Source organism: Staurois parvus, unplaced genomic scaffold (genome assembly GCF_062004578.1).
Source record: "Staurois parvus isolate SC_StPar_1 unplaced genomic scaffold, SC_StPar_1.0 ptg000049l, whole genome shotgun sequence".
In the NCBI taxonomy this organism is placed as follows: Eukaryota; Metazoa; Chordata; class Amphibia; order Anura; family Ranidae; genus Staurois; species Staurois parvus.
The window spans coordinates 1,693,018-1,720,000 of NW_028317845.1; the positions used below are offsets into that span (position 1 = coordinate 1,693,018).

Below are 26,983 nucleotides of genomic sequence, written 5' to 3' on the forward strand. Positions count from 1 at the left end.
TACTGCCCCAGTACAAATCTCTAACAAATATATAACAAGAATATCCAATATACAAATGGGAACAAAAATACATATAAGTAAGGATCAGGGGTGTGGAAATTTTTTTAAAAAAACTACTTGTCAAGGGACTAAATCGGTGCCCAAATCTACTTGTCCTTCATGACAATCTACTTTTCCTGATAAAAAAAATAAATCAATTTGAACCAAAAACCGTATTTAAATCTGAGGTGCTGTTAGGAATGTCTGGGACTGTTAAAAACAAAAGGGGCTCTATGGCGACTTAAATTTTAATTTTTTTTAACATTGCACTGTTTATCTCTTCCTCCCATCCTTGCTTATCTCCAGCACCGCACCAGGAGACCAGCAGGGAGGGGCGAGACGTTGCAGTGTAATGAGCACTGATTGGGTGCACGTCAGGAAAGGGGAGTATCCAGCTTATCCTTTATCTCTTTTGCTTCCAGAGCTGTTTTTGCAGGTTTAAAAAAATCATTCTAGGCTTGAAAATTGCACAAAACCCCCAAACATTATACAGTTGCAAGAAAAAGTATGTGAACCCCTTGGGATTACGTGGAGTTTTGCATGATTTGGGCATAAAATGTGCTCTGAACGTCATCTAAGTCACAACAATAGAAGAACACAGTCTGCTGAACATAATACTACACAAACATTAGATGTTGCCATGGTTTAATTGCACATAACATGTAAACATTCACAGTGCAGGGAGGAAAAAGTATGAGAGGCCCTAACTTAATGACTTCTCCCAGAGCTAATTGGAGCCAGGAGTGAGCCAACCTTGACTCCAATCAGTGTGATGATATTGGATGTGTTGCTGACAGCTGTCCTGCCCTTAAAAAACACACACCTGTTTTGGGTTTACTGGTTTCAAGAAGCACTGTCTGATGTGAACCATGCCTCCCAGAAAAGAGCTCTCAGAAGACCTAAGATCAAGAATTGTTGCCTTGCATGAAGCTGGAAAGGGTTACAAAAGTGTCTCCAAAAGCCTTGATGTTCATGTGTCCACGGTAAGACAGACTGTCTACAAATGGAGAAAGTTTAGCACTGTTGCTACTCTCCCTAGGCATGGTCGTCCTGTAAAAATGACTGCAAGAGCACAGCGCAGAATGCTGCATGAGGTAAAGAAGAATGACTGGACAGTCATTCTTGCAGTCATTTTTACAGGACGACCACGTGTAGGGAGAGTAGCAACAGTGCTAAACTTTCTAAAAAAGGTGTGTGTTTTTTAAGGGCAGGACAGCTGTCAGCAACACATCCAATATCATCACACTGATTGGAGTCAAGGTTGGCTCACTCCTGGCTCCAATTAGCTCTGGGAGAAGTCATTAAGCTAGGGCCTCACATACTTTTTCCTCCCTGCACTGTGAATGTTTACATGTTATGTGCAATTAAACCATGGCAACATCTAATGTTTGTGTAGTATTATGTTCAGCAGACTGTGTTCTTCTATTGTGACTTAGATGACGTTCAGAGCACATTTTATGCCCAATTCATGCAAAACTCCACGTAATCCCAAGGGGTTCACATACTTTTTCTTGCAACTGTATTGCAGTTTACCAGTCCTTAGATGTGATGGTTGCATTTGCTTTCATTTTTTAGACTGAAGAACTTTTTCACTTTTTGTCACTTCCTGTGAGCTGCATTGAAAGCACAAACATTATCTTTCTTCTCTAATCCCCCACCCCCTATGTAATGGAGATGAAGGGAGGAAGATGTGTTTAAATCACAGCCTGCGTGACAACAATGGCTCTCACCATGGGTACAGTGGAGGGTTGAGTTTAGCCACACATGGACAGGAGGTGTTTAAAAGTGAAAATGAAGGGAAAAATCCTGAAAAAGTAAAGCTATTGTAGCCATACCATTGAAGAGATGATAAGCTGCTATATATTATTATTATTTTTTTTTGTTTTTAGAGATATTTTAGGAGCGTTGTCAATTAAACCTTTGTCCCTTTTGGATGATTTGCCTAACCTCTTGCTATGGTGACAGCTTTAGCATTTTGGATTTCCTTTCACTTTGTCTTGGTCTCCAAGACAAATAGAGTGAAGCTCCCCAGCAGGAACACAAACAGCAGTAAACAATTGACAGAGGGGCTAATCTTTCCTCTACTGCAGGGGTGTAAAACTCCATTTTATCGTGGGCCATATCAGCATCATGGTTGCCCTCAAAGAGCCGGTTGTATCTGTAATACTAGATGTCCAGAGCACCCCATCCCCTATTACATCAAATGTCAAGACTCCCACACCCTCCCTAACATCACTGTGCACCCCCTTTTGGGGACAGAGCTGGAAAGAAGAATGTGCAGGGTCTAGAGGAGGACCAGAGGAGGAGTGGAGTCAGTTACCAGAGTCTGCTGAATGTGGAGACCAGGGGAGGCAGCGATGAGGAGGGGCTGCAGCTGCACTGACGGGTTCAGGATTTGGCAGAGGAGTGCTATTCTCCTCTCTGCTGCCAGATAAAGTGGGGGCAGAAACAAGGGGGTACCTGCAGGAGAGGTGCAAGGGACATATGAAATGGCCTGGAGGGCCGGATTTGGCCTGCGGGCCTTATGTTTGACACCTGTGCTTTTCTGTATTCGATTCTAAATACTTTGCCTTTATATACATTGTAGGAGTTGGTAGGATGCATTTCTCCTCTCCCATTATTGACATCTATGACAAACTAATGTTGCAAAGACAAACAACTCATTCATATTGAAATTGGTTTGTTCCAGGTTAGGGGATTGCTAACAGTGGTTACATCTGTCAATAGCACTGTCGATAACATCTGTCAAAAACTTGTTTATCCCTAAGGAGAAATTTGAAATGATGTCTCATTTAGGACTCATTCACATAGGCAGTCAAGGGAGGTAAAAGTAGGCAGTTGTATATGCAAACCATAGACTGAAGGAATGATGGGAGCGACTTACTGTGTTGTAGGCATGGCAATGGAGAGCCTGGATGGTGAGCTCAATAGGTGGAAGGTGAAAGAGCCACAACTGATGGTATACAGGTGACCAAGGACAGCGGTCTGAGAGAGACCCCACAAGAGGGATGAGAGGAGCAGGATGGACCTCCTCGGTTACCGGAGATCGCGCACCGGAAGTGACCTCAGTGGAAGACAAGGAAGCCAGGAAGAACCATCAGAAATCCTCAGTAGGAAGGAGACCAATCTCAACAAGTCCCGGTTACCATGACGACACATTTCGCACGATATAGTGCTTTGTCACAGTCCAGTCCAGTGGCTCTTTCACCTTCCATCTATTGAGATCACCATCCAGGCTCTCCATCGCCATGCCTACAACACAGTAAGCCTCTCCCTTCATTCATTCAGTCTATGGTTTGCACTGATCCTTGTATGACATCCATTTCTGGATACTTTTTTGTGGTGATTCTTGCTTTTATTACATAGTTAGTCTGGCTGAAAAAAGACAAACGTCTATCCAGTTCAACCATAGAAAAAAAAAGATATAATCCTATACTTACAGTTGATCCAGAGGAAGGCAAAAAAACCAGCAAAGCATGATCCAGTTTGCTCATGCTGGGAAAAAAAATTCCTTCCTGTTCCCCAGAGAGGCAATCGGATATTCCCTGGATCAACTTTACCTATAAATGTTAGTATCCAGTTATATTCTGTGTATCTAAGAAACAATCCAGGCCTTTTTTTGAAGCAATCCACTGAGCTGACCAGAACTAACTCTTGAGGAAGTCTATTCCACATTTTCACAGCTCTCACTGTGAAGAAACCTTTCCGTGTTTGGAGATTACATTTCTTTTCCTCCACACGTAAAGAGTGCCCCCTTGTCCTCTGTGATGATCTCAGGGTGAATAACTCTACACCGAGTTCACTATATGAACCACTGATGTATTTATACATGTTGATCATATCCCCCCTTAATCTCTTCTTCTCAAGAGAGAATAAATTCATTTCCTCTAATCTTTCCTCATAGCTGAGCTCCTCCATGCCTCTTATCAGTTTGGTTGCCCTTCTCTGTACTTTCTCCAGTTCCCCAATGTTCTTTTTGTGAATTGGTGCCCAAAACTGAACTGCATATTCCAGATGAGGTCTTAGTAATGATTTGTACAGGGGTAATGTGATATCTCTCTCTCTGGAGTCTATACTTCTTTTAATACAAGAGGGGATTTTGCTCGCTTTAGAAACTGCAGCTTGGCATTGCATGCCATTATTAATAATGCTCCATTAAACTGTTTTATATTGTCTGCTGGTTATGAACATTACTGTTTTTTATTCTGGACATTCGCCACGAGCGCTCTGTTCTTTTATGCTTATGGCTACCCTGCATAGCTGCTCCAGATTCTGAGTGCTCCAGATTTAGAAAATCTATCCCGAAGTGTCTGCAAAGAGACTGTAAGAAACAAACAGTACTGGGATACAACAAAGAATGACTAAAAGCAAAAAAGTGCAAAGAGGATTTTCATAAAGTATATTGACAATTCCTTATTACACATTATTAACCCTTGCTGTTAAACTATTACCAGTACACTTTTTAAGTGTTATTTCTTATAGACCATCTTGTTGGATTTGCATCACTGTAACTTTTGTCTTGCCTTTTTTGCAGTCTATCATATTTGAAGAGGTTGACATAACAGACGCCAGTGTTGCTGAGTCAAGCACCAAGAACCTAAACAACAGTTTCACAGTATGTATCCAACTTGCTATAGAACACCACATGTCTTGTACCTGTGTAATAAGTCGAACACTTGCTTGTCACAAACCTCCACTTCGATCTGCTTGATGTTTGCTTTCAGTAACTACATTCAGATTCTAATATTCTTTCAGTAATGTTGACCACTGTCAGTGTGATGTTGGCGGCAGCTACAGGAGTGACACTGTTCAAGTGTAAAGCTGGCCATAGACTAGTAGATTTTCAAACAAACAATTGTAAGAACATTTATGCAAAAATTCTTGTGCATTCGATGACTAGACAAATGTTGTACGAAAGTACTTTTTTTTCCCTTTTTTTTCCTTTTAACATTTGATTTTGGAATGGATGCAAGTTCCCAAGTAAAAACCATGTACACGATTGGAAAAATTTGTTTGTTTGAGAAAAAAATTCCGTCCTTTGATTTTTCTCCTCACTGTTGTTGAAAATTAAAATTGATTTGACCCCCTGACATTTAGCAAATTGAATGACCGTTCTTAAATCGAAACGAACGCTTTGAGCAAAATTCTACTAGTGTGTAGCCAGGTGTACTTTTCAGTATACAAGCATCACTAATGTTAAGGATTTTCACATCACAGATAAGTAAATTAAAAACTGAAAGAAAATGCACTGTTTTGTGGTTTTCTGTAGCTTGTCTCTGCCCTGTCTGTGAAAGGGGAGGTACTTTTTTACACATTTCAGTCTTTGGTTTTGAATTTATCTGTGAACCAGTTAAGGACAGGTCTACAATGTAAGCCATCTCCTACTTTCCATCAACTGTATGTATATGTATGTATGTATGTATGTATATATATATATATATATATATATATATATGTATGTGTGTATATATATATATATATATATATATATATATATATATATATATCCACACACAGTGCATTCATAACGTATTCAGACCCCCTTCACTTTTTTCAATTTTTGTTATGTTGCAGCCTGATACCACAGTTGTGTAAATTAAAATAACAACAGACATTCAAAATGTTTGAAAATTTATGAAGCAGGAAAACAGAAATGTCACATTGGCATAAGTGTTCATACTCTTGACATTTAGCTCAGGTGCCTCCCATTTCTCTTGATCGTTGCTGAGATGTTTCTACACATTGATTGGAGTCCACCTGTGGTAAGTTAAATTGATTGGACATGATTTGGAAAGGCACACACCTCTCTATAAAAGGCCTCACAGCTGACAGTGCATACTGTATCAGAGCTAAAGCGATGAGGTCAAAGGAACTGCCTACAGATCTCGGAGACAGGATTATTGCAAGGCACAGATCTGGGGAAGGCTACAAAAAACTTCTGTTGCCCTGAAAGTTCCCAAGAGCAAGGTGGCTTCCATAATTATCAAATGGAAGATGTTTGGCACAATCAGGACTTCTTCCAAGAGCTGGTTGCCAGGCTTTACTGAGCAATCAGGGGTGAAGGGCCTTAGTAACAGAGGTGACCAAGAACCCAATGGCCACTCTGACTGAGCTTCAGAGGTCCTGTGTGGAGATGGGACAAAGATTCAGAAGGAAAACCATCACTGCAGCCCTTCACCGATTAGGGCTTTTTGGCAGAGTGGCTAGACGAAAGCCCGCTTGGAGCTTGCAAAAGCTTTTATATATAATATATTTTTTTTTTTTATATATGTGTGTGTGTGTGTGTGTGTGTGTGTGTGTATATATGTGTGTGTGTACATATATATATGTGTGTGTGTATGTGTGTATATATATATATATATATATATATATATATATATATATATATATATATATATATATATATATATATGTGTGTGTGTGTGTGTATGTATGTGTGTGTATATATATATATATATATATATATATATATGCAAGCAAAATGGCCCAGGAAAATGAGGGCTTTTATGGTCTTGCAGATATTATGGTTGGTAAAAAGATAACATTGAAAACCTTTGTGAAAGATGATCATACCCTTTATATAATAAAGCAGCAAACAAGAGTTCTACTGAAATGAGCCATACTGAGGAAGATCACAGTTATGGAAGCCATGCATCTTTGGTAAGTGAACCAAGGATATCAAAAAGGGAGTTGACCACTCAGGTTAAAGTGGATGCAGGTGGCATTGCTGACCTACCAGGAGAAGCAGTAAAACTCCTGACTAACATTAGTTTGACTTCAGGACTAGAAACCATAATGCCTAAGGCCTCATTTCCATGGTGTGTCACTTTCAGAGGCATTTGACAAGCAGCTCAGAGGCTATTTGTATTTTTAACCCATTGAAAGCCCACAACACCGTTCACAATACAGATGTTTGTGGCACAGTCCCGTGCACTTGAATGGGTTGTGTATGGTGACTGTTCCACCTACCAAATGTGGCAGATTATATAATTTTTGCTACACTGCAAGCATGGCAAATATGTATTAACATGGCCACTTGCCATGTTACCTTGTGGTTGGGGAGCAGTAAACTTGATGGCTGGTCTACACAATCTCAGGCTGCAGCGGGGGCACAGAAAAGAGGGAGGGACAGTGAATAGCAGGATCAACCAGATGTATTTCAGAATACAAAAAACTAATCCCATAGTGAGTGAGTATGAACAGCATGTAATACAGCATGTACTGACAGTTTTTAATGATGTGGATGTAATGATATTCTAACATGCAGTAAGCAGACCCACTGAACTAAATGGTAAACACACCAAAATGTGTGCATCATAAATTTTTCCTTTAACATGTGCACCATGAAATGGAATGTGCCTAACACACTTTGCATAGTGCTTACATAAATGTAAATGCCACAGGTATAAAATCATCGTTGGCCAAAATTCAAAAGACAACAATACAGTCCAGCCAGCAGTCATAATTCATGACCCAAAATGTTAATGCTATGAAATATTTTGTGTGTAAATCTTGCAAAAAAAAATATGGAGATGATGTATTGCTAATTTGCCATGTTCCTTTTTCCTGCCAACTGCAATGACAGGACTCCAAAACATTGGATGCAAGGGATAATTTTAGCAGCAGGTGCAATTGTGATGTGTCTGGGTTCTCAGATTAAAAAATAAACACGTTTTGTTTTCATGGGTAGGAACAGGTGCAATTTTTCTACTTATTTACAATAGCAATAGCACCTGTGTCATATGGAATTTTCCTGCAGCATAAATGATCTTTCCACCAAATCCTCATATTTTGTCAACCGTTAAATTGGCCACCAGCTTCTTCTCTTTGTCCCTGGCTCATATCCTGATCTACATTTATTCCCAACCTTACCCACTTCTCTTGGCCATTAGAAACGTGTGACCCACTCTTCTTGTTAGGGAATAATTCTCCAAGGCTGAAGGATGAGTGAACTGTGATTTCAAGGAGAGAGATTTCTCTGCTCTAGCCTGCAAGCAAGGTGTCGCTGCGAGAGCCCACAAGCAAGACAAGGAGCCAATTTGATCAGAGCATAGAAAATACATTTAATAGCTGAGTATAATGTGAGAACTGAGTGGAGGAAAGGGACACACCCCCTCTACAGTCACAAAAGGAAACGTGCATAGCTGAGGCTTTCAAACACCTGCTGTGTACTGGAGCTCCCCTTCCCTCTCTCACCCCCTCAATATCTTGGAATCTGCAAAGCTTGTCAGAAATGAGGAACCAGATTGCAGACACAATTCACACTCCGTGCTTTGGATTGAAGCAAGAACACTATAGAAGGCTATGCTTTGTTAATTTTTCATGTTACAACCACTTTAAGTCTAAGGGGACATAGGAATGACAATTTATGGTCTAGAGATGGCAAATTAGCTGCATGTTCTCTGGATTTTTTTAAATGTATTTTTTATTTATTAATGTATTCAAAGGTACAAGACGGTGTGCATTGAAAAGTATGCTTTGAAAACTTCTATTCTGATGTTGCATGGCACCACTTTGATACATTGCTTCATTTATGATGTGTCATCTAGTCCAGAAGACATTTCTGAATGGCACAGTGATGTTTATATATAATGCTTCTTTCTCAGTGTGACAGAACTGGTGTGACTAGATCTGTGTGCTCTGTAAAGTGCTGTGTAATATGACAAGGCTATTTTAAAAATACTTGAAATAATAATGCCTTCTGTTCTTAAAGATCCCCCAATAGCATGCCTGAAGGCTTGTTTAATCAAAGTGTCACTAAACAATTCTTGTCCAAACACACATTTAAGCTACATGAGCTGCCTTAGGGCTCATGTACACTGCAGCTGATAAACTCACGTTTAGGAGCTTTTCTGCGTTTTGTTTTTTTTCCAGCAGCCCCTGAACTCTCCCTAATGTTTTCCTATGTGCCCATGCACACTATATCGTTTACAGGCAGTTGAGTTTACAGTCTCTTTTTGAACGCACCAAACTTGTGTTCAGGAGTAGATTTTATCAGAGTTTCAAACGCCAAACGTTTGTAAATGCGGCTAACCGCATTTATAAGCGTTTGCGTTTAGAAGCGTTTTTTTAACTGTTCCATATCCAGATGCTGTCCAAAGCCTTTTTTTCATCATCAGAAATGCATGCAAAGCGGTTTCCATGTATTCAAATGGACCCAGTACACCAGCGCAGTCAGTTCCAGGTTTTGCGTGAAGGAAAAAATGGTAGAACGTGCTGCATTATACTCATGATGGGATCCATAGTGAATACATCCAGAAAAGACAGGTCATCTCAACACATGCTGCTCTGTCTTTCTCTCAAAATGTTTGAAATAGTAAATTTTTTTATTGTGCATTCTGGGCATTTGGAAAGTCTCCTGAGGTTATCTGTAAAAAGTGCTTCTAAACGCAAACGCACATAAATACGGTATGCAAACGCGGCTAAACAGACGTTTTTAACCTATGTTTTCCAGCAGTCAGTTTTCACCGTTCAGAAGTGTTTTCCAAACACCCCATGTACATGGAGCCTTAGACGTTAGCTCTGCTGGCAGCATAAAAACGCTATACGCAGCAAAACTGCGTGTAAATGTGGTGCCGCATTTAGCGCATGGATGTTTATTCATTTTATTAGCCAGAATACTTGCCATTGAAATGAATAAATATCCAAGTTCTGAATGCGGCTAGGGCTTAGGCGTGTTTGCACGTGTTTTTACCGCATGTGGCGTTTTTTGGCCAAAAAAAAAAACGTTTTTCTCAGCGCAATGCTTCTGCGGGACATTTAACTACCCCTAAACTTGGGTAAGAGCCTATGGGGATGATTTGCTAAAGGTAAATATACTGTGCACTACAAGTCCAGTTGCTTTATATCCGAAGGGAAGCTCTGAAATGAGGCGAAGATCTGCTGAATTCTTTAATCCAATCATATGCAAGCAAAAAATGCTTTTTTAAAAAAAAATTTCCTTGCATGTTCCCTTCAGATCTAAAGCAACTTCACTTTCAGTGCACATCCTATTTGCCTTTATTAAATCAATGCCTATGTGTGCATGGATACATAGGCTTTATTGAGTTGAGTTCAGGTGGTAAATGGTAATGGATAGCTCCTGGTTTTTTTTTATTATCAAAGGAAAACTGGCCCAAGATATTAAATTTAAAAAAAAAATTTTTTTTTTATTTAGCTGTGTGTTTCTTGTTACGACCATAACCTACCACCAAAGAACAACCCAAAATAAATTCTCCAGCTCTTGACAATCACAGCGATACCATATATGTGTATGTTATTTGTTGTTTGTACCCGTAAGACAGCCCAGAAACAATAGTGCGCATTTTTGTTTTTGTCATTTTTTAATTTTTTTTTACCTAAAACACACTGAAATTAACACTAACTGATACCAATTTTTTTAAACTCCTGACCTTCGACCCTGACCTTGACCCAAACACTAACCCTGGCACTGAACTAGATCAAACCTTGATCTAGGTATTTTTCTTTATTTTTTCTTTTCTTTTTTAATATTTATTTATCTTTTTTTTTTTTTTTTTCCCACAAACATTTTTCTCTCTTCTCCATTCATAGAGAGAGAAAAAAGCAAGGGGGCCGGGCTGTACAGTGACTGATCACTGTGATAGCCAATCAGACGCTATCACAGCGATCATGTGACCCAGAATCGGAAGTCCCGGGTCCCGGTCGTTAGAACGGAACCCGGGCCTCTCAGTGACACCGCGGTCTCTGTGCTAGGAGCGCGCTCCCAGCACAAAGACCGGTACGCAAAGATGCGGCCCCACAGAAAAAAGCTCAGTTCTGTGAGGCCGCATATTTGTGTGACGTCGGCGTCAAGGGGTTAAACATGTCCAGTAAATAAATGTTAAAAATCAAATTTAGTCATAAATTTAGCCCAAAATGTATTCTGCTACATGTCTTTGCTAAAAAAATACCAATACATGTAAATTAATTGGTTTACGTGAAAGTTTTATAGCGCTTACAAATGGCAGTATATATACTGAAATTTTATTTTATTTTTTTTACTAGAAATGGCAGCGATCAGTGACTTATAGCGGGACTGCGGCGGGCATTCTGACACTGGGGGGAACTGACTTTGTATCACTGACATCTCCAGTGACACCAATACAGTGATCAGTGCTAATAAAAAACACTGACACTGTACTAATGACACTGGGAAGGAAGGGGTTAACATGTAGGGTGATCAAAGGGTTAACCATGTGCTGTGTGCGCGCTTTACACTGTAAGCACACTGCTTTTTATGGCTCTGTCAGATTGCGAGGGCATCTCTTGTGCACAGCCCTTTTCAGATCACTCCACAGATTTTCGATTGGTTTCAGGTCTGAGCTCTGGCTGGGCCACTCCAAAACTTTAATCTTCTTCGGTGAAGCCATTCCTTTGGTGATTGGATGTATGCTTTGGATCATTGTCATACTGAAAGATTAAGTTCCTCTTCATGTTTAGCTTTCTAGCAGAAGCCTGAAGGTTTTGTGCCAATATTGACTGGTATTTTGGAACTGTTCATAATTCCCTCTACCTTGACTAAGGCCCCAGTTCCAGCTGAAGAAAAACAGCCCCAAAGCACGATACTGCCACCACCATGCTTCACTGTGGGTATGGTGTTCTTTTGGTGATGTGCAGTGTTGTTTTTGCGCCAAACATATCTTTTGGAATAATGGCCAAAAAGTTCAACCTTGGCTTCTTAAGACCATAACACATTTTGCCACATGCTTTTGGGAGACTTCAGATGCGTTTTGTCAAAATTTAGTCGGGCTTGGATGTTTTTCTTCGTAAAAAAAGTCTTCCGTCTTGCCACAGCCCAGACATATGAAGAATACTGGACATTGTTGTCACATGTACCACACAGCCAGTACTTGCCAGACATTCCTGCAGCTCCTTTAATGTTGCTGTAGGCCTCTTGGCAGCCTCCCATACCAGTTTTCTTCTCGTCTCTTCATCAATTTTGGCGGAATGCCCAGTTCTTGGTAATGTCACTGTTGTGCCATATTTTCTCCACCTGATGATGACTGTGTTCACTGTGTTCCATGGTATAGCTAATGCCTTGGAAATTCTTTTGTACCCTTCTCCTGACTGATACCTTTTAACAATAAGACCCTCTGTCAGGGAATGGGAAGATCGCTGCGGCGGTCGAATCTGCACATGTGTAGAGTCCTGACAAAATGTACAGGCAGGCGGGCACTAGGACCCAGGCGCGCCTGTCAGGAGTCGGGCGGGCTATTTAAACCCAGCTCTTGCAATGCTCAAGTGCTGTATGGTCTTTCCTGTGTTCCTGTGAGTTTACTTTGCTGCTGACCCTGCCTGATCCTGATCTGCTGACTTCTCCTGCTCTAACCCCTGGCTTGCCTGACCATTCTCCTGCCTGCTCCTGCACTTTTGATCTCCTGTTGCCAAACCCGGACCGTGACCCGTTTATTCTTCTGCCTGCCGTTTTGTACCGACATGCTCCGTTGTTACCGACCCGGCCTGTCTGACCTCGCTTACTCTACCTCCTCACATCAGACTCGCACCTGCTGCGTACCACCGACAGGTGCCTCTACCACAGCTGGTTGCACCCAGGGGTCGCGACCTGGTCTCGGCTTGCTCCAAGTCCATCCCCACCATCAGGGGCTCTGGTGAACAAGCAGGTCGGAACTTAGATTCTGCGCCCTGGGGAATTCTGGTCTGTGGAACGCTAGAGGCTACCACCGGCTGGTCCCTAACACCCTCTGATGCTTTGGAAGCTTTCTGTGGATCATGGCTTTTGCCATGTGACTAAGAAAATGCCAGGAAAGACCCACTAGAACAGCTGAACTTTATTTGGGATCAGAGGCACTTTAAATGATGGCAGGGATGTACTGGCTCCTATTTAACATGATTCTGAGTGTGATTGTTTAATTCTGAATACAGCTACATCCCCAGTTATAAGAGGGTGTGCACACTTATGCACCACATTATTTTAGTTTTTTATGTTTACTCCCCCCCCCTAAAAGATTTCAGTTTGTTTTGTACAATTGAGTTGTACTGTTTATTGGTCACATTAAAGGTGAAAAAAGTTCTGAAATGATTTATCTTTGTCTAATTTTTTTACATCACAGAAACCTGACATTTTAACGAGTTTGTAGACTTTTTATATCCACTGTAAAGGCAGGAAAGGCTTCCCTAAAGGGATCAGTTTTTAGTTATCGCCTAAAAGTAGACAGAGTAGGAAGTAGTCGAACAGTTGGAGTAGTGAGTTCCAGAGGATTGGAGAGGCTCGGGGGAAGTCCTGGAGATGAGCATGGGAGGAAGAGACAAGGGAGCTACAGAGCAGGAGGTCTTGGGAGGAGCAGAGAGGAAGGTGTGGGTGGTGTTTTGAGGCAAGATTGGTGATATGGCTTGGGGCAGAGTTGCATTCACATTATGCAATATCATGTCTTATTTTTATTAATAGGTTTAGTGTCACCTTGATTGACAGCTGGCTCCAGCTGAGTGCTGAAGCCAGCTTTGCCTGCCCCCTCTCCAGTTTGGCGCTTCAGTGAGCACTGGAGGAGCAGAGTGGAGAGCGGACTGAGAAACTATTGTGGGACAGCTGCAGCATCACACCGATACTGCAGCATAGAAGTAAGTATGTAGGTTTATTTTGTTTATAAACCCCAGACTTCTCCTTTAAAGAAAGTTGTGCTGAAAAAGTGAAAATTGCTAAAGGAATTAGAAGAGATTGTTAAAGGAAGGTGAACTCTGCTAGAACATTTTAATACAGATGAACCTTTCTTGATTGTTCAAAGTATTTTTGTGAAAGCCCACTGCAGTTTTCTTTAGAATTTTTGTTTTTGAGGTTATTGTGTAGATTTATTTAAAGTGGTTTCCCCATGTTGTGCTAATGTTCTAAAACTAAAGATAAATAGTTTTATATTTAGCTCCTGTGGTTTTTGTCGGCTGAACCATGGCAGCAGAGTCTTCTCAACGAAGGAGTGGTTTTATTACCGTGGTTTCCTTTTCAGTCCACACCTTCTACAAGAATTGGCATATATGGTTGATAGAGCAGTGCTTGATAGGTCAGGAAGTGGGTTAATAGTGCAACACTTACATAAAGAGCAGACATTCTCTGCATGCCTGCGACTAGAAGTGCAGAGCAGTGACACCTAGCCCTTAATTACGCCTAAATGATAATGATCTTTATAAAGAATGAGATTTATTGTTACAGTCCTATAGGTGGGAACATAAATTTGTTGGCAGATTTTATTTATTTATATATATATATATATATATATATATATATATATATATATATATATATATATATATATATATATAATGTGTGTGTGTGTATGTATATATTTATTTTTGTAGTTGGCATGTTTGGATTCATGTTTCACCGGTATTGTAGTTAGAACTTGTTCCAAGAACAAAGTTTAACAAATACATTGGGTTAAGTTAGGAACAAATATAGTGCTCAGCATAAATGAGTACACCCCAACGGATTTATCAGAAAACCTTACTTTCCTTTCAGAATCAACATTTTCTATGGGACACTATACTATAAAATACTCCCGCAAATGTGGGCCATTGATTGCAAACAAGATTGTTAATTTGCACACACAAAAAAGTATTTTTCCTAACAAATTCATTCAAGAACATGTTGCAAAAATGAATACACCCCAATGAAAGTCTTAGAAGCAAAGCTAAGTTTTATTATAAGTCAATGTTGGCGCTTGCTAGCCACCAATAACAATAATTTTGATTCCAAAGAACTCAGTAATACAAAGTTTCTAAGTGTAAACAATAAGGTCAAGGAAAATAAAGAAAATCCACATGTATGTGCAGAATCTCAGATCCTATGTGAAAAAAATAAATGTCAACCTAAGATAATCAGGGAATCTATAAATTGTGCTGAAATGTGCTTGTGTTCACTGTTCCCACTGCCAAGTGATCCACCACCAAAAGTTAGAAACACTACTCACTCGCAGATGCTATTGACTTCCTTTTTATATAACATGGAAAGTCATATATTGTGGTCCCTGCAGGACATCCTTAATCGGCACCTCTCTCCATAGTCATCGCTTTTCCAACTGGTAGAACGCTACTCCAATGGCAATTAAATGGCAAATAATCCAAAAAAGAAAGAGGGTACTCTCATAGCGTAAAACCGTAGGATTTAATAGTAAAAGTATTGCATATAAAAAAACTTCATCCATAGATTTTGAATGATAAAACAAACATGTAAGCTATCACCCTTCCAGTCGTATGGAAGCCGTGGCCCTCGCAGAGTGCATTCCACGCTAAACCGAAAGTGAGGCATCGGATGATCCATGTGACGCGTTTCATCATCAAAGCGTGTCATCTTCAGAAGCAGCATATATACTGTGTAACAATAAAACCACCCCCCAATATACATTCTTGCCTAAAAATGAGAAGCACCTTCAAGTTGGTTTCATTGTTATACTGTAAGATGCGCAACATGACTTCCTGCTTCTGAAGATGTCACTCTTTGACGACGAAACACGGCAAGCAGAACGTCTGGTGCTTCACTTCTGGTTTAACATGGAACACCATGCTGAGCGGTCCACGGCTTCCATACGATTGGAAGGGTGATAGTTCACGTTTGTTTTTTCATTCAAATCTATGGATGAAGTTTTTTATGTGAAATATCTTTACTATTAAATTCTACAGTTTTATGCTATGAGAGGATCTTCTCATAGTGTAAACCATCGCACAACCATCTCTAGGGTTTACAGAGAATGATCTGAAAAGGAGAAAATATTCACTGAGCGACAGTTGTGTGGACGTAAATGCCTTGTTGATGTCAGAGAAGAATAGGCAGATGATAGGCAACAGTAGCTCAAATAACCACTTGATACAACCAAGGTATGCAGAATACCATCTCTGAACGCACAGCACGTTGAACCTTGAAGCAGATGCGCTACAACTGCAGAAGACCATGCCGGGTGCTATTCTTGTCAGCTAATAACAGGGAACGGAAGCTACAATTCGCACAGGCTCACCAAAATTGGACAATAGAAGATTGGAAAAAGTTACCTGGTCTGATGAATCTCGATTTTCTTAGAGATGGTTGTGTGTGAAAATCCCAGTAGATCAGCAGTTGTTGAAATACTCAGACCAGCCCGTCTAGCACCAACAACCATGCCATGTTCAAAGTCACTTAAATCCCCTTTTTTCCCCATTCTGATGCTTGGTTTGAACTTCAGCAAGTCGTCTTCACAAAGTCTAGATGCTTAGATTTAGAGTGAAATTTTGCAATGTCACTACTGGGCTGCTCACGGTTCTCCTTGCTGGAAACTCTTAACAGAAAGAAGCAGAAGCCCAGCACCCCTACCATGATGGCCACCTCCACACAGAGTACGGAGCAGGTTGTGGTACATCAGTAATGGGCCAAAGGTTAGCAGCAGGAGATCACCAACAGTGATAGTGACTAGTAATTTGCCCTGTGTCTGCCTTTTTCTGAGTACAGCTTTTAGAGTTCAGGTCCTCTTTATGGGTTCATATATACATACATTCGTGTTTTACTTACAAGTTGATGTGAAAATGTTTTGAAAAACTGGAATGCAGTGTCTGAATTTAGAACTGGTGTCTATGAAGTACTGCACCCTTGGATTTGATGTTGGATTTGCCATTCATTGCCTTACTTTGCTTTTGTCCCACTATACAAGCCAGTGTAAAAGTATGGTAAAGACACCTCACCAACATCTCAGGTGCACCCTGAACTGCAATATTTGTATACTATTTTTCTCCTAAAGCACTGGAAAGTGTGCTCCTTAGACTTTGCGAGACTGAAGTTTTTGTGAACTCAAACTTCCTTTAGATACTAGGTTGAATGACAGGCTCCTGAATTTATTATTGATTTGGATTCAGGTGTTCCAATCACCTCCATGGCCACAGGTGTATAAAATAAATCACCTAGGCATGCAGACTGCATCTACAAACATTTGTGAAAGAATGGGTCACTCTCAGGAGCTCAGTGAATTCAAGCGTGGTACCTTGATAGGTTGCCACCTGTGCAATTCCATTATTGTTATACTGTTGTGCTAATCTGAAGGCCACATGAAGTTTGGAGGTCTTTAGCTATGGACTCTGCAGACAGTTGGCAACGTCTGTGCACTGTGTGCTTCAGCATGCCCTGACCCCGCTCTGTCATTTGGCCTACCACTTCATGGCCGAGTTGCTGTTGTTCCCAGTTGCTTCCACTTTGTTATAATGCCACTAACCGTTGACCGTAGGATATTTAGTAGCAAGGAAATTTCATGGACGGACTTATTGCTAAGGTGGCAACCTATCACGATACCACACGAGAGCAACCCATTCTTTCACACATGTTTGTAGAAGCAGTCTGCATGCCTAGATGATTTATTTTATACACCTGTGGCCATGGAGGTGATTGGAACACCTGAATCCAATGATTTGGAGAGGCGTCCCAATACTTTTGGAAATATAGTGTATGTGAACCTGGGCTAAATGTTAAAAACTAAATATTACTAATACTGCAAGATCTGTTAGAGATATTTTATATCCTGCAAGCAGCTATGTATCTCTTAAATTGGGGACTGTCACTTTTTCCCTTTTCAGGGCAACATGACAGAGTCTCTTGAAATCCCACTTTCTGATCTGCTTATACTCCTATTCCCCACACTCCCCTGTCATTCCATTCCTCTGTCTTTGTAAAATTACCAGAGTGCTTCTAGGTATGGAAGAACACAGAGCATCTTTCCAGGATATGGTGCTTCAGCCTAATTTGCCATTCTCCAGACAGGAGGAGGGGAGCATTATCATCTCTGAAAAAACTTCTACACCATCCAACACAGAACTTGCACAGGATTTGACGTCTGGCTCCAGTGAAGGAATGTAGTGACAGGGAACATGGTAAAAGTGAATATAACTGGCGGGGGGCTGTGTGATGGGGGGACGGTCTAGCTATTAGGAGTCTCTGTCAGATTGCCCTGATTAGTCAAAGTTGCAGAGTCTCTCTAAGCTGACCAAACAGACTGCATTCTGATTGTATGATCTCCTTTAGAACCACCACCAACTAAGTAGCACAAAGACCTGCATCATTGAATACAAGTCATTGTGTTTTTTTTTTTTTAGGCGGACGCTCACATATTATAGGACTCCTCTTTAAAAAAAAAAAAAGATCTGTTTGGCTAGCCTAACTGTCTACAGAATTTCTCAGTAATAGAAGGATCTGCAGAAGCTAATAGGCACAATTCTTTTGTATACATAGAAATCTATTCTGATTTCTTAATTCTGTACTGCTTTGTAGGGATTCTATTTATTCATATTGGTTAACATTTCTTGCTGTTTAGGAGGTGTCACACATATTTCTGTGTGCTAAACATTTGATTTATAATTTCTCAAACCACCATTGTTCAGGATGTAACCAATCTATTTTCATAACATGTAACAGGAAGAGCACATATCTTTAGTGGTAAATGTAAAACCTTCACTCAACTGCTTGTGTTGCTGTGCTTCAAGCTTTGAGGGCCTATTCAATTGATGGTAGCCCAGAGCTGGACAAATCCAAGAAGGCAGGTGACCAATTTGGCGAAGCAATAACCATTCGTAAATAAATTGCAAATAAATCTGCTCTCATGTGGTACCGTGATAGGTTGCCACCTCTGCAATAAGTCCATCCATGAAATTTCCTTGCTACTAAATATGCCAAGGTCAACTGTTAGTGGTGTTATAACAAAGTGGAAGCAACTGGGAACAACAGCAACTCAGCCATGTAGTGGTAGGCTAAATGACAGAGCAGGGTCAGCACATGCTGAAGCACACAGTGTGCAGAAGTCGCCAATTACAGTGTACAAGCAGCCGCTATGCAATTGTTATATTAGTTAAACCGTTAAAATAATAAAAAAGCAGCGCTCAGTAAACAAATGAATCACAAACAAAAAGTCATATGAGACAGTCCATAGCAGTTCATGTGTAATTAATCAACATAAACAATTTCATCTCACATGAATGTGTAAATAAAATCACTGCCCAAAAAAGAACAGAAAAAAAAACACAGCTCATCTTTTAGACTTGAAAGAACTCCATCACCGCGCTTGTTCCCTGAAGACGTCAATTCCAACTAAACATGTAGGGCGTGGCCTGTATGTGACATCACCATGTACAAATGCTGATCCGAGCCGGTGTTTTTTCGTTTGCGATCAGCCTGCTGTTTTATTTGCTTTAAACGCTGTATACATTCGGCGAAGCTGCATGATTTTAATCATAATTTTTTATGGAAACTTTTGGATCAAATAAAAGACATAATTTGTAAATATACTACACTATGGAAGTATACGGTTTATTTTCTCTGGTATCAATCTCAGCAAGCGGAGGTGACGTGTTTGATGCTATGGTGGGAGCTATTGAAGGAGCAAACCACTTGAGCGAATTTGATCATGTTTAACAATATGGTCCACCAGATCTGGTAAGAGGCCTCTATTATTATTACGCCTGCCAGGCGTTTGAGAAGTGTCACCATGGACTTGAATGGGAGGCTTCAACTCCTCCTGACTGGACATGAGGTGTCAGTTTTGCAGTGATGCTAACTCTTCAGTGTGAACAGCACAGTGTGCTGCCATGTGCAGAATTTTCATAGGCATTTAAGAAGCGTTAAAACCGCTTCCCAAATGCCTGTCTGACACCTGCTGACAAAGCTAGTGTGAAAGTAGCCTAAAAGAGCACTATTGATCAATTGATGAGCTGTGTTTTTTTAATACACAGGTTCTTTCTTGTGAAGTGATTACATTTGCACATTCACATGGGACTAAATTGTTTAGGTTGATTATTTACACATGGACTGCTATGGACTTTCACATGATTTGGTTTTTTATTTGTGATTTATATGTTTGCTGAGCATTGCTTTTTTTTTATTATTTTAATAACTATTAGTACCTCTCGGTGCAGACCATTTCTTTTTTCTAAGCAGAAGATTGCATTTGCTACCAAGGCCCAACTTTACACTTTCAATTTAAAGTAGTAGGGCATATTTAGGCACCTTTGCCTGTTTACATTCCCCTGCATTCACTGTCCATTTGCTGCATGAAAATGAGGATTTAAGGTTAAAGTAGAACTGTAGGCACTCCTTTTTTCATTTTGGATAGAATAAGGATGGCCATACATTATGCGAATATCTTTCCCTCAACCACGGGTTGAAGGAAATAAAATTGCTTGATTCGCTCATCAGCACTGACTGGAGGTTTCCCTGCCATCAGAATCCAATGATCACTGCTGCCAACTATAACCAGCGTAAGTGATCATAAGAAAAAAACAGGCCAGGCTGGATGTACTTAAGTTGATGTTCATGTACAACCAACGTGCCCATAGATTAATCGAAATTCGTCCGGTTCCTGCTGAACTGGCCGAATTTCGGTCCATTTATTGGCAGCTTAAGATAGGTTCATAACCCCATCAGATTTTTTTTTTTTTGCAACTGTGTCCTATTTGGTCGATTTTCCTTCACGTCATGTCCCATATCTACAACAAGACATAAGAGGAAATTCCTCCAAAGTAAGGAAGGTCCCTGTTTGTCACCAGAACTAGCATTGCCATTGGAAGATTTCCTTTCTATTCTTGTTCTGGTGATCACTCAAAATTTGGAATTTTCTTTCACTTTCCCGTTGATCTTAGGGGGCCCAGTTCTGTCTGGAAAGCTTTGTAGTTTTGAATGCAATGTTTTGAAGAGGCGTGACACCTTATTTGGTGTAACTGTTTATTTCACATTGATGTCAAATGGTCACCGTCTTTTCCTGGTTCCTTTCAACAGAACTTGTGATCCATTATCTGTATGAAAAAATGTATTAAATTACTATTATTCTAATAAAAAATAGAGGCTAATTGCTGGTTAGGAGGAAACAGAGGTAGCTATTCATCCTATTGTGACCCTATCTGTTTCTCAGAGGTCTGTTTACTCCAAGTTGTATGTTTTAGTTCAGTTGTAAGTGTTTAATAGCTCTATAAATGCAAATGTTTTTCATACTCAGTTAGTTGTCTAATGCAAATATTAAGGAAGTGCATATAAACAAACTTTAGTTTCTGGAGTTTGCCTGGTTCCTTTACTGGGTGTTAGGAACTTGGCATGTTTGTTTCATCGTTATTGTTCCTTGTTCCTTTCTACGTCTTTCGAGCTCTCTTGGAGTGCTCTGCTGTATGCCTTTTTATGCTAATCTTCTCATAGTCCAGTGGCCAAGTGGACGGGATAGTCCAGGTGGTAATATTGGAAAAATAAAAACATAGGAAGTCCAAATGTTGTAAAAATGCAAACAGAAATAATGTCAAGCATGTTCCTTTGATTATAGAACAGCTCTGGTCTATTTGGAAATCTGTTATATTTAGAAAGTTCAGCAATTCCTCGTTAAAACATTCTCATTCCTTAAGAATAGGGAGAAAAACCTTATGACGTTGAGACTCTCAAAAACTGTCTTGTGTCTGGTCAATGCATAACATACATTGAGCAGCACAGAGAATCCTCATAGTGTATCAGGAATGAAAACTTTTTTTCACACATCCATACCATTATGGTATGCAGCTTGTATGAGATGGCAAAGCCAGCAGTCAACAGTAAAGTGGTAAACTTCAAATGTCAGTAGACTAGGATTCAGGACTCTTGGTGCCTGCATTGCAGTGCAGGAGTCTTCTGTTAGGATCCCACAGGTGTATTTTAAAGGCTAAGTTCACCTTTTCCAGAAAGTAACCTATGCAGTCAAGGGCCTTCGTAATATGTCCATACATTTTGTTGTCATATCTGTAATATTTTTGGACTCCCCTAAAAGCCTGGCTGAAAAACTCCCATTTAGCAGTCCCCATGTCCTGCCTTGCTGCTAGAACATGAAATCTGTTGATCATTTCTGTGAAGCTGCGAGTGTCCAATGTTTTTCATGTCCTAGCATCATAGCAACAAGGCAGGGCATGGGGAATACTAACTGGGAGTTTTTTTGCAAGGTTTCTGGGAGGCCCAAATGGCCTACAATTTTGACAATAAACTGTATGAACATTTTACACAGTCGCACAGTTGTTTAACCACTTCCAGTCCGGACACTTTTACCCCCTTCCTGACCAGGCCAATTTTCAGCTTCCAGCGCTGTCACACTTTGAATGACAATTGCGTGGTCATTCAACACTGTACCCATGTGAATTTTTTACCATTTTATTTTGGTGGTATTTATTCACCGCTGGGATTTTTATTTTTTTTGCTATGTAAATGAAAATGTCCAAAAATTTTGAAAAGAAGTGTTTTTCTTATAAAATTTTGTAAATAAATAATATTTCATCATAAATCTTGGCCAAAATTTATTCTGTGATCTTTTTAGTAAAAAAAAAAAAAAATAAGCCAAATTAGTTTATAACCAAAAATTATAATATTTAAACATTTTTTTTTTACATTTTTATTTTTTATTTTTTTTTATATTTATTTTATTTATTTTTTTACATACTGTCACCCTAGCAATACAGTGTCACCATGGTGACACTGTACTACTTTTGGGGGTGATGAAGATTTTTTTTTTTTTTTACACTGATTGCTTTTACACCCATATAGGATGTAAAAGCAATCATTTCTCTTTCTCTCTGTCTGCATTCTTGCAGCGATTGAGAACTACTGAATGAGCTGCGATTGGTCACAGCTTGTCACATGGTACAAGGCTGTTGTGAATAGCTTTGTACCATGTGACCTCTGTGATCATTCACAGATTTCACACCTAGTAAGCAATGATGTCAGAAGTGACATCTTGCTTACTACTTTGCATGTGATCACTGATTGGCCAATCAGTGATCACATGATCGGGACCTCGTACAGAGGTCCTGTCCGACGATCGGTGTTTCACTGTGTCCGGAGGACACAGCGGGCACCGTACCGCTGTGCTGCGTGCTCCTAGGGAGCGCGCACAAGCAGGGTGTGGGGAGGCCGTTTATAAATGGCCACCCGACCCTGCAGTTCCACCATCCAGCCGTTTATATACAACGGCTGGTCGGGAAGTAGTTAATAACTACTGGTTCCCATTAACTTCACAAGCTATATTCTGGAAAAGGTGAGCTTAGCCTTTAAGCCAGGGGTCTATAAACATGCTAAGCAAAGGGCCAGTTTACTGTCCTTTAGACTTTAGGGGGGTGGACTGTGGCCACTGGGAGTAGAAAAGGTCCTGGTGTCCGTGGGGAAAAACAATGCCTTATCATTTGGGTCAGTGGGAGATATTGTGCCCCATTGTTGGGATCAGCGGGAGGAATTGTGCCCCATTGTTGGGATCAGTGGGAGGAATTGTGCCCCATTGTTGGGATCAGTGGGAGGAATTGTGCCCCATTGTTGGGATCAGTGGGAGGAATTGTGCCCCATTGTTGGGATCAGTGGGAGGAATTGTGCCCCATTGTTGGGATCAGTGGGAGGAATTGTGCCCCATTGTTGGGTTCAATGGAAGGAATTGTGCCCCAGCATTAGGGTCAGTTGGAGTAATTGTGTCCTATTGTTGGGATCAGTGGGAGAAATTGTGCCCCATTGTTGGGTTTAATGGAAGGAATTGTGCCCCATTGTTGGTTTCAATGGAAGGAATTGTGCCCCAGCGTTTGGGTCAGTGGGAATAATTGTGCCCCATTGTTGGGGGTCAGTGGGAGTAATTGTGGCCCATTGTTGGGGTCAGCGGGAGTATTTGTGCCCCGGCGTTGGGGTCAGCGGGAGTATTTGTGCCCCGGCGTTGGGGTCAGCGGGAGTATTTGTGCCCCGGCGTTGGGGTCAGCGGGAGTATTTGTGCCCCGAAGTTTGGGTCAATGGAAGGAATTGAGCCCCGGCGTTGGGGTCAGCGGGAGGAATTGGGTCCTGGCGTTGGGGTCAGCGGGAGGACTTGGGTCCTGGCGTTGGGGTCAGCGGGAGGAAAAGTGTCCCATCATTGGTGTAAGTAGATGGAATAGTGCTCCAAGGGCCGGATAGAAGCAAGCAAAGGGCCGCAGTTTGGAGACCACTGCTTTAAGCTAATGGAATGAATGTGCCTCGTGGTCCTTTTTACTTTTTCTGAGTTGCGTACATAAGTGCACGCAATCATGCCTTTACAGATTTACAAAAGAGTATAACAATTCAGACTATTATGTATTTTTCTAAAACTTTTCTTCTCTGAAATGACAGCTGCTGGGATACAGTTTCTTATAACACACAATGTTCCCATGGTGTCAGTCAAGGATTAGGAAATGCTTCTTGTAAATACTGTGTGGTTTTTTTCTTTATTTTTAGCTCTGCACTCTGCTCTGTGTTTAGAGAAGTAGTGTTTGTTCTGTTTTAATAAAAGAAGCTGGCTCTCTTTTCAAGTATTTACAATTCCACGTTTTTTCTTTACATTCACCCATTCCTTTGTAAATTGTCTTTACTTTGTATAGAAGAGTTAGTTTGTAGATGTAAACTCAAATTGGATGACAGTTTGCTAAAGCCCTGTGTATCATACATAATTTCCTTTTTAATTTTTGAAAATACTGTTTTCAATTTTTTTTCATTTTTTTTGCATCTCAGTGCTTCTGATGTCCTCCAGCCTCTTTGAAGCCTTTTCCTGTCAACATGCGCTTGCTCAAGTGGTGGTTGCATGTCATTGATCAGGGGTGGGGGGGCTTAAAACGAAACTTAACCCTTCAGTTTGTTTCCCAAAACAGTTATGATCAAGGTATGCCGTTAATGATTGTCACAGCTGCTTCAGCTCTCAGCTGAACTGTCAAGCCTCAAGTGGCTGGTGTCATAACTGATCGCATGTGCAGCACCATGACAACTGCAGATCAAACAGAAGCTAAGATGGCAGCTTTCTTGGCTGTAAAGAATAGGAGGGCTTAGTTCCACTTTAATGGTAACAGTGGAACTTGTCTGCACAGTAATCATTGACATGGTTGTGTGAAGTCTTCACCAGAAACAAATGAGACAGGGTGACAATGTAGAAGAGCAGTTGGGAGACAGAAAGAGAGCATTATCACCTCGTAATGGGAAGTTCTGAACAAGGACCTGGGTGGAAGAATTACCAGGTATTTTTGATGATTTTGGAATAAATAATAAATTGCTATTAAACCCCAAAACAAACATTAGATTGTAGCTTACCAGTTCTTGAATGTGGTGGCTGCATTAGCTTTTTTATTTTTTTTCCTGCATTTTCACCTGTTGATCCAGCCACTTAGTCTGTTATTTTTTCCAACGTCCTTTATTATACCAAGCTATCCAACAAGAGTGGCAGATAGAGGGTTGAGACACCTATTTAAAGTGGAACTTAACCCATTGACTTGAACTAAACCCATTCACGGTCTCCAAACACCGTTACATTAAAGGCAATACCATGAGTGATAACTATCGCAGTTGCTTATGCTCTCAACTAAACTGTCAAGCCATCAAATAAATGGTTAGTGTCATTCCTGATCACATGTGCAGCACAATGGGCAACTGCAGATCAGAGGCTTGAGCTGGCCATACACCAAAGGAGATTTGAACGACTGTTTGTATGAATATTCTCGAAACATGTCGCTCAAAAGTACATAAAAATTTTATTTTGCTTTTGACAATCGATTTTGAAATAAATGGACTTTCCTAACCAAAAAACACATTTACAGTTAGAAATTTGTTTGAGAAAAAATTTCCACCCTGCTCCTTCGAATTTTCTCAGCAGTACAGTTAAAAGAAAACCTCAATTTGATCCCACTAATGATTAGAAAATTGAACATGTATTCTTATATTGAAAAATGTTAAACAAAGTCTATTACTGCATGGCCAGCTTAAGATGGCAGTTTTTTTGGTCATGATGGATAGGAGTGTTTAGTTCTGCTTTAGGGCCGGCTCACACCATTTTGGCATTTCTTTTGTGCACCTTTTGTGCGTTCCTGTTTGACGCATTTTCGGCAGTCCATTAATTGCATTGGGCTGCTGGACAAGCAGGAATATGCTAAATGTATGGCAGGCTCAGCTTTTATAATTGCAACAATAACCCCCAGTGTTAAGTGGTGGTGCTGGTAGCCCAACCCCCCTTGCCATGAACTGGGCCTCAGGAGCAGTACTACATTCCCAACTGCATTGATGGTCAGTGCAATGCTTTTTTAAACATCTGGTCCACACCTTCCAACCCACCCCCTAGTCCCCTGACACCCCTACATTCCCAACTGCATTGATAGTAAGTGCAATGTTTTTCTTATATAACTTGTCCACAGCTCCCAACCCACCCTAAGTCCCCTGACACCCTTACATTCCCAACTCCATTGCTGGTCAGTGCAATGTTTTTATAAACGTCTTGTCCACACCTCCCAACCTTTTATTTTTTGTATTTTATCAAACCCAGCATTGGTCAGTGGCAGTGCTCTTTGGCCCTACATTAGTGGGATGTGCAGTGGCACTGCTCTTTAGCCCTACATTAGTGGGCTGTGCAGTGGCAGCGCTCTTTAGCCTTACATTAGTGGGCTGTGCAGTGGTAGTGCTCTTTAGCCCTGCATTAGTGGGCTGTGCAGTGGCACTGCTCTTTAGCCCTGCATTAGTGGGCTGTGCAGTGACAGTGATTCTAAAGGTTCACTTTAAATTTTTTAAAAATAACAAACATCATATTTACCTGCACTGTGCAATGGTTTTGCACTCAGCAGCCTTGATCCCCCTCTTCTCTACTCCCCCGCTGGCGCTCCTGGCTTCCCCCCCTACCCCCCCCCTTTTGAATGGCCCCATTGCAGCGCTCTTTAGCCTTACATTAGTGGGCTGTGCAGTGGTAGTGCTCTTTAGCCCTGCATTAGTGGGCTGTGCAGTGGCACTGCTCTTTAGCCCTGCATTAGTGGGCTGTGCAGTGGCAGTGATTCTAAAGGTTCACTTTAAATTTTTTAAAAATAACAAACATCATATTTACCTGCACTGTGCAATGGTTTTGCACTCAGCAGCCTTGATCCCCCTCTTCTCTACTCCCCCGCTGGCGCTCCTGGCTTCCCCCCCTACCCCCCCCCCTTTTGAATGGCCCCATTGCAAGCTGTGCTCTGGGAGGCACTCGTGCGTGCTTGCTCTCGAGCCATC

At 40.9% G+C, this 26,983-nt stretch overlaps 1 protein-coding gene across 4 annotated transcripts in view; it reads left to right on the forward strand.

The window, feature by feature from the left end:
* DGKD (diacylglycerol kinase delta) overlaps positions 1-26,983 on the forward strand; it is a 136,341-nt gene that overhangs the window by 53,822 nt on the left and 55,536 nt on the right. For all 4 annotated transcript variants that reach the window (XM_089665748.1, XM_089665735.1, XM_089665741.1 and 1 more), the window contains exon 3: positions 4,574-4,654. In XM_089665748.1, coding sequence (XP_089521874.1) covers positions 4,574-4,654 — 81 coding nt within the window. The remainder of the gene's footprint in view (positions 1-4,573; positions 4,655-26,983) is intronic.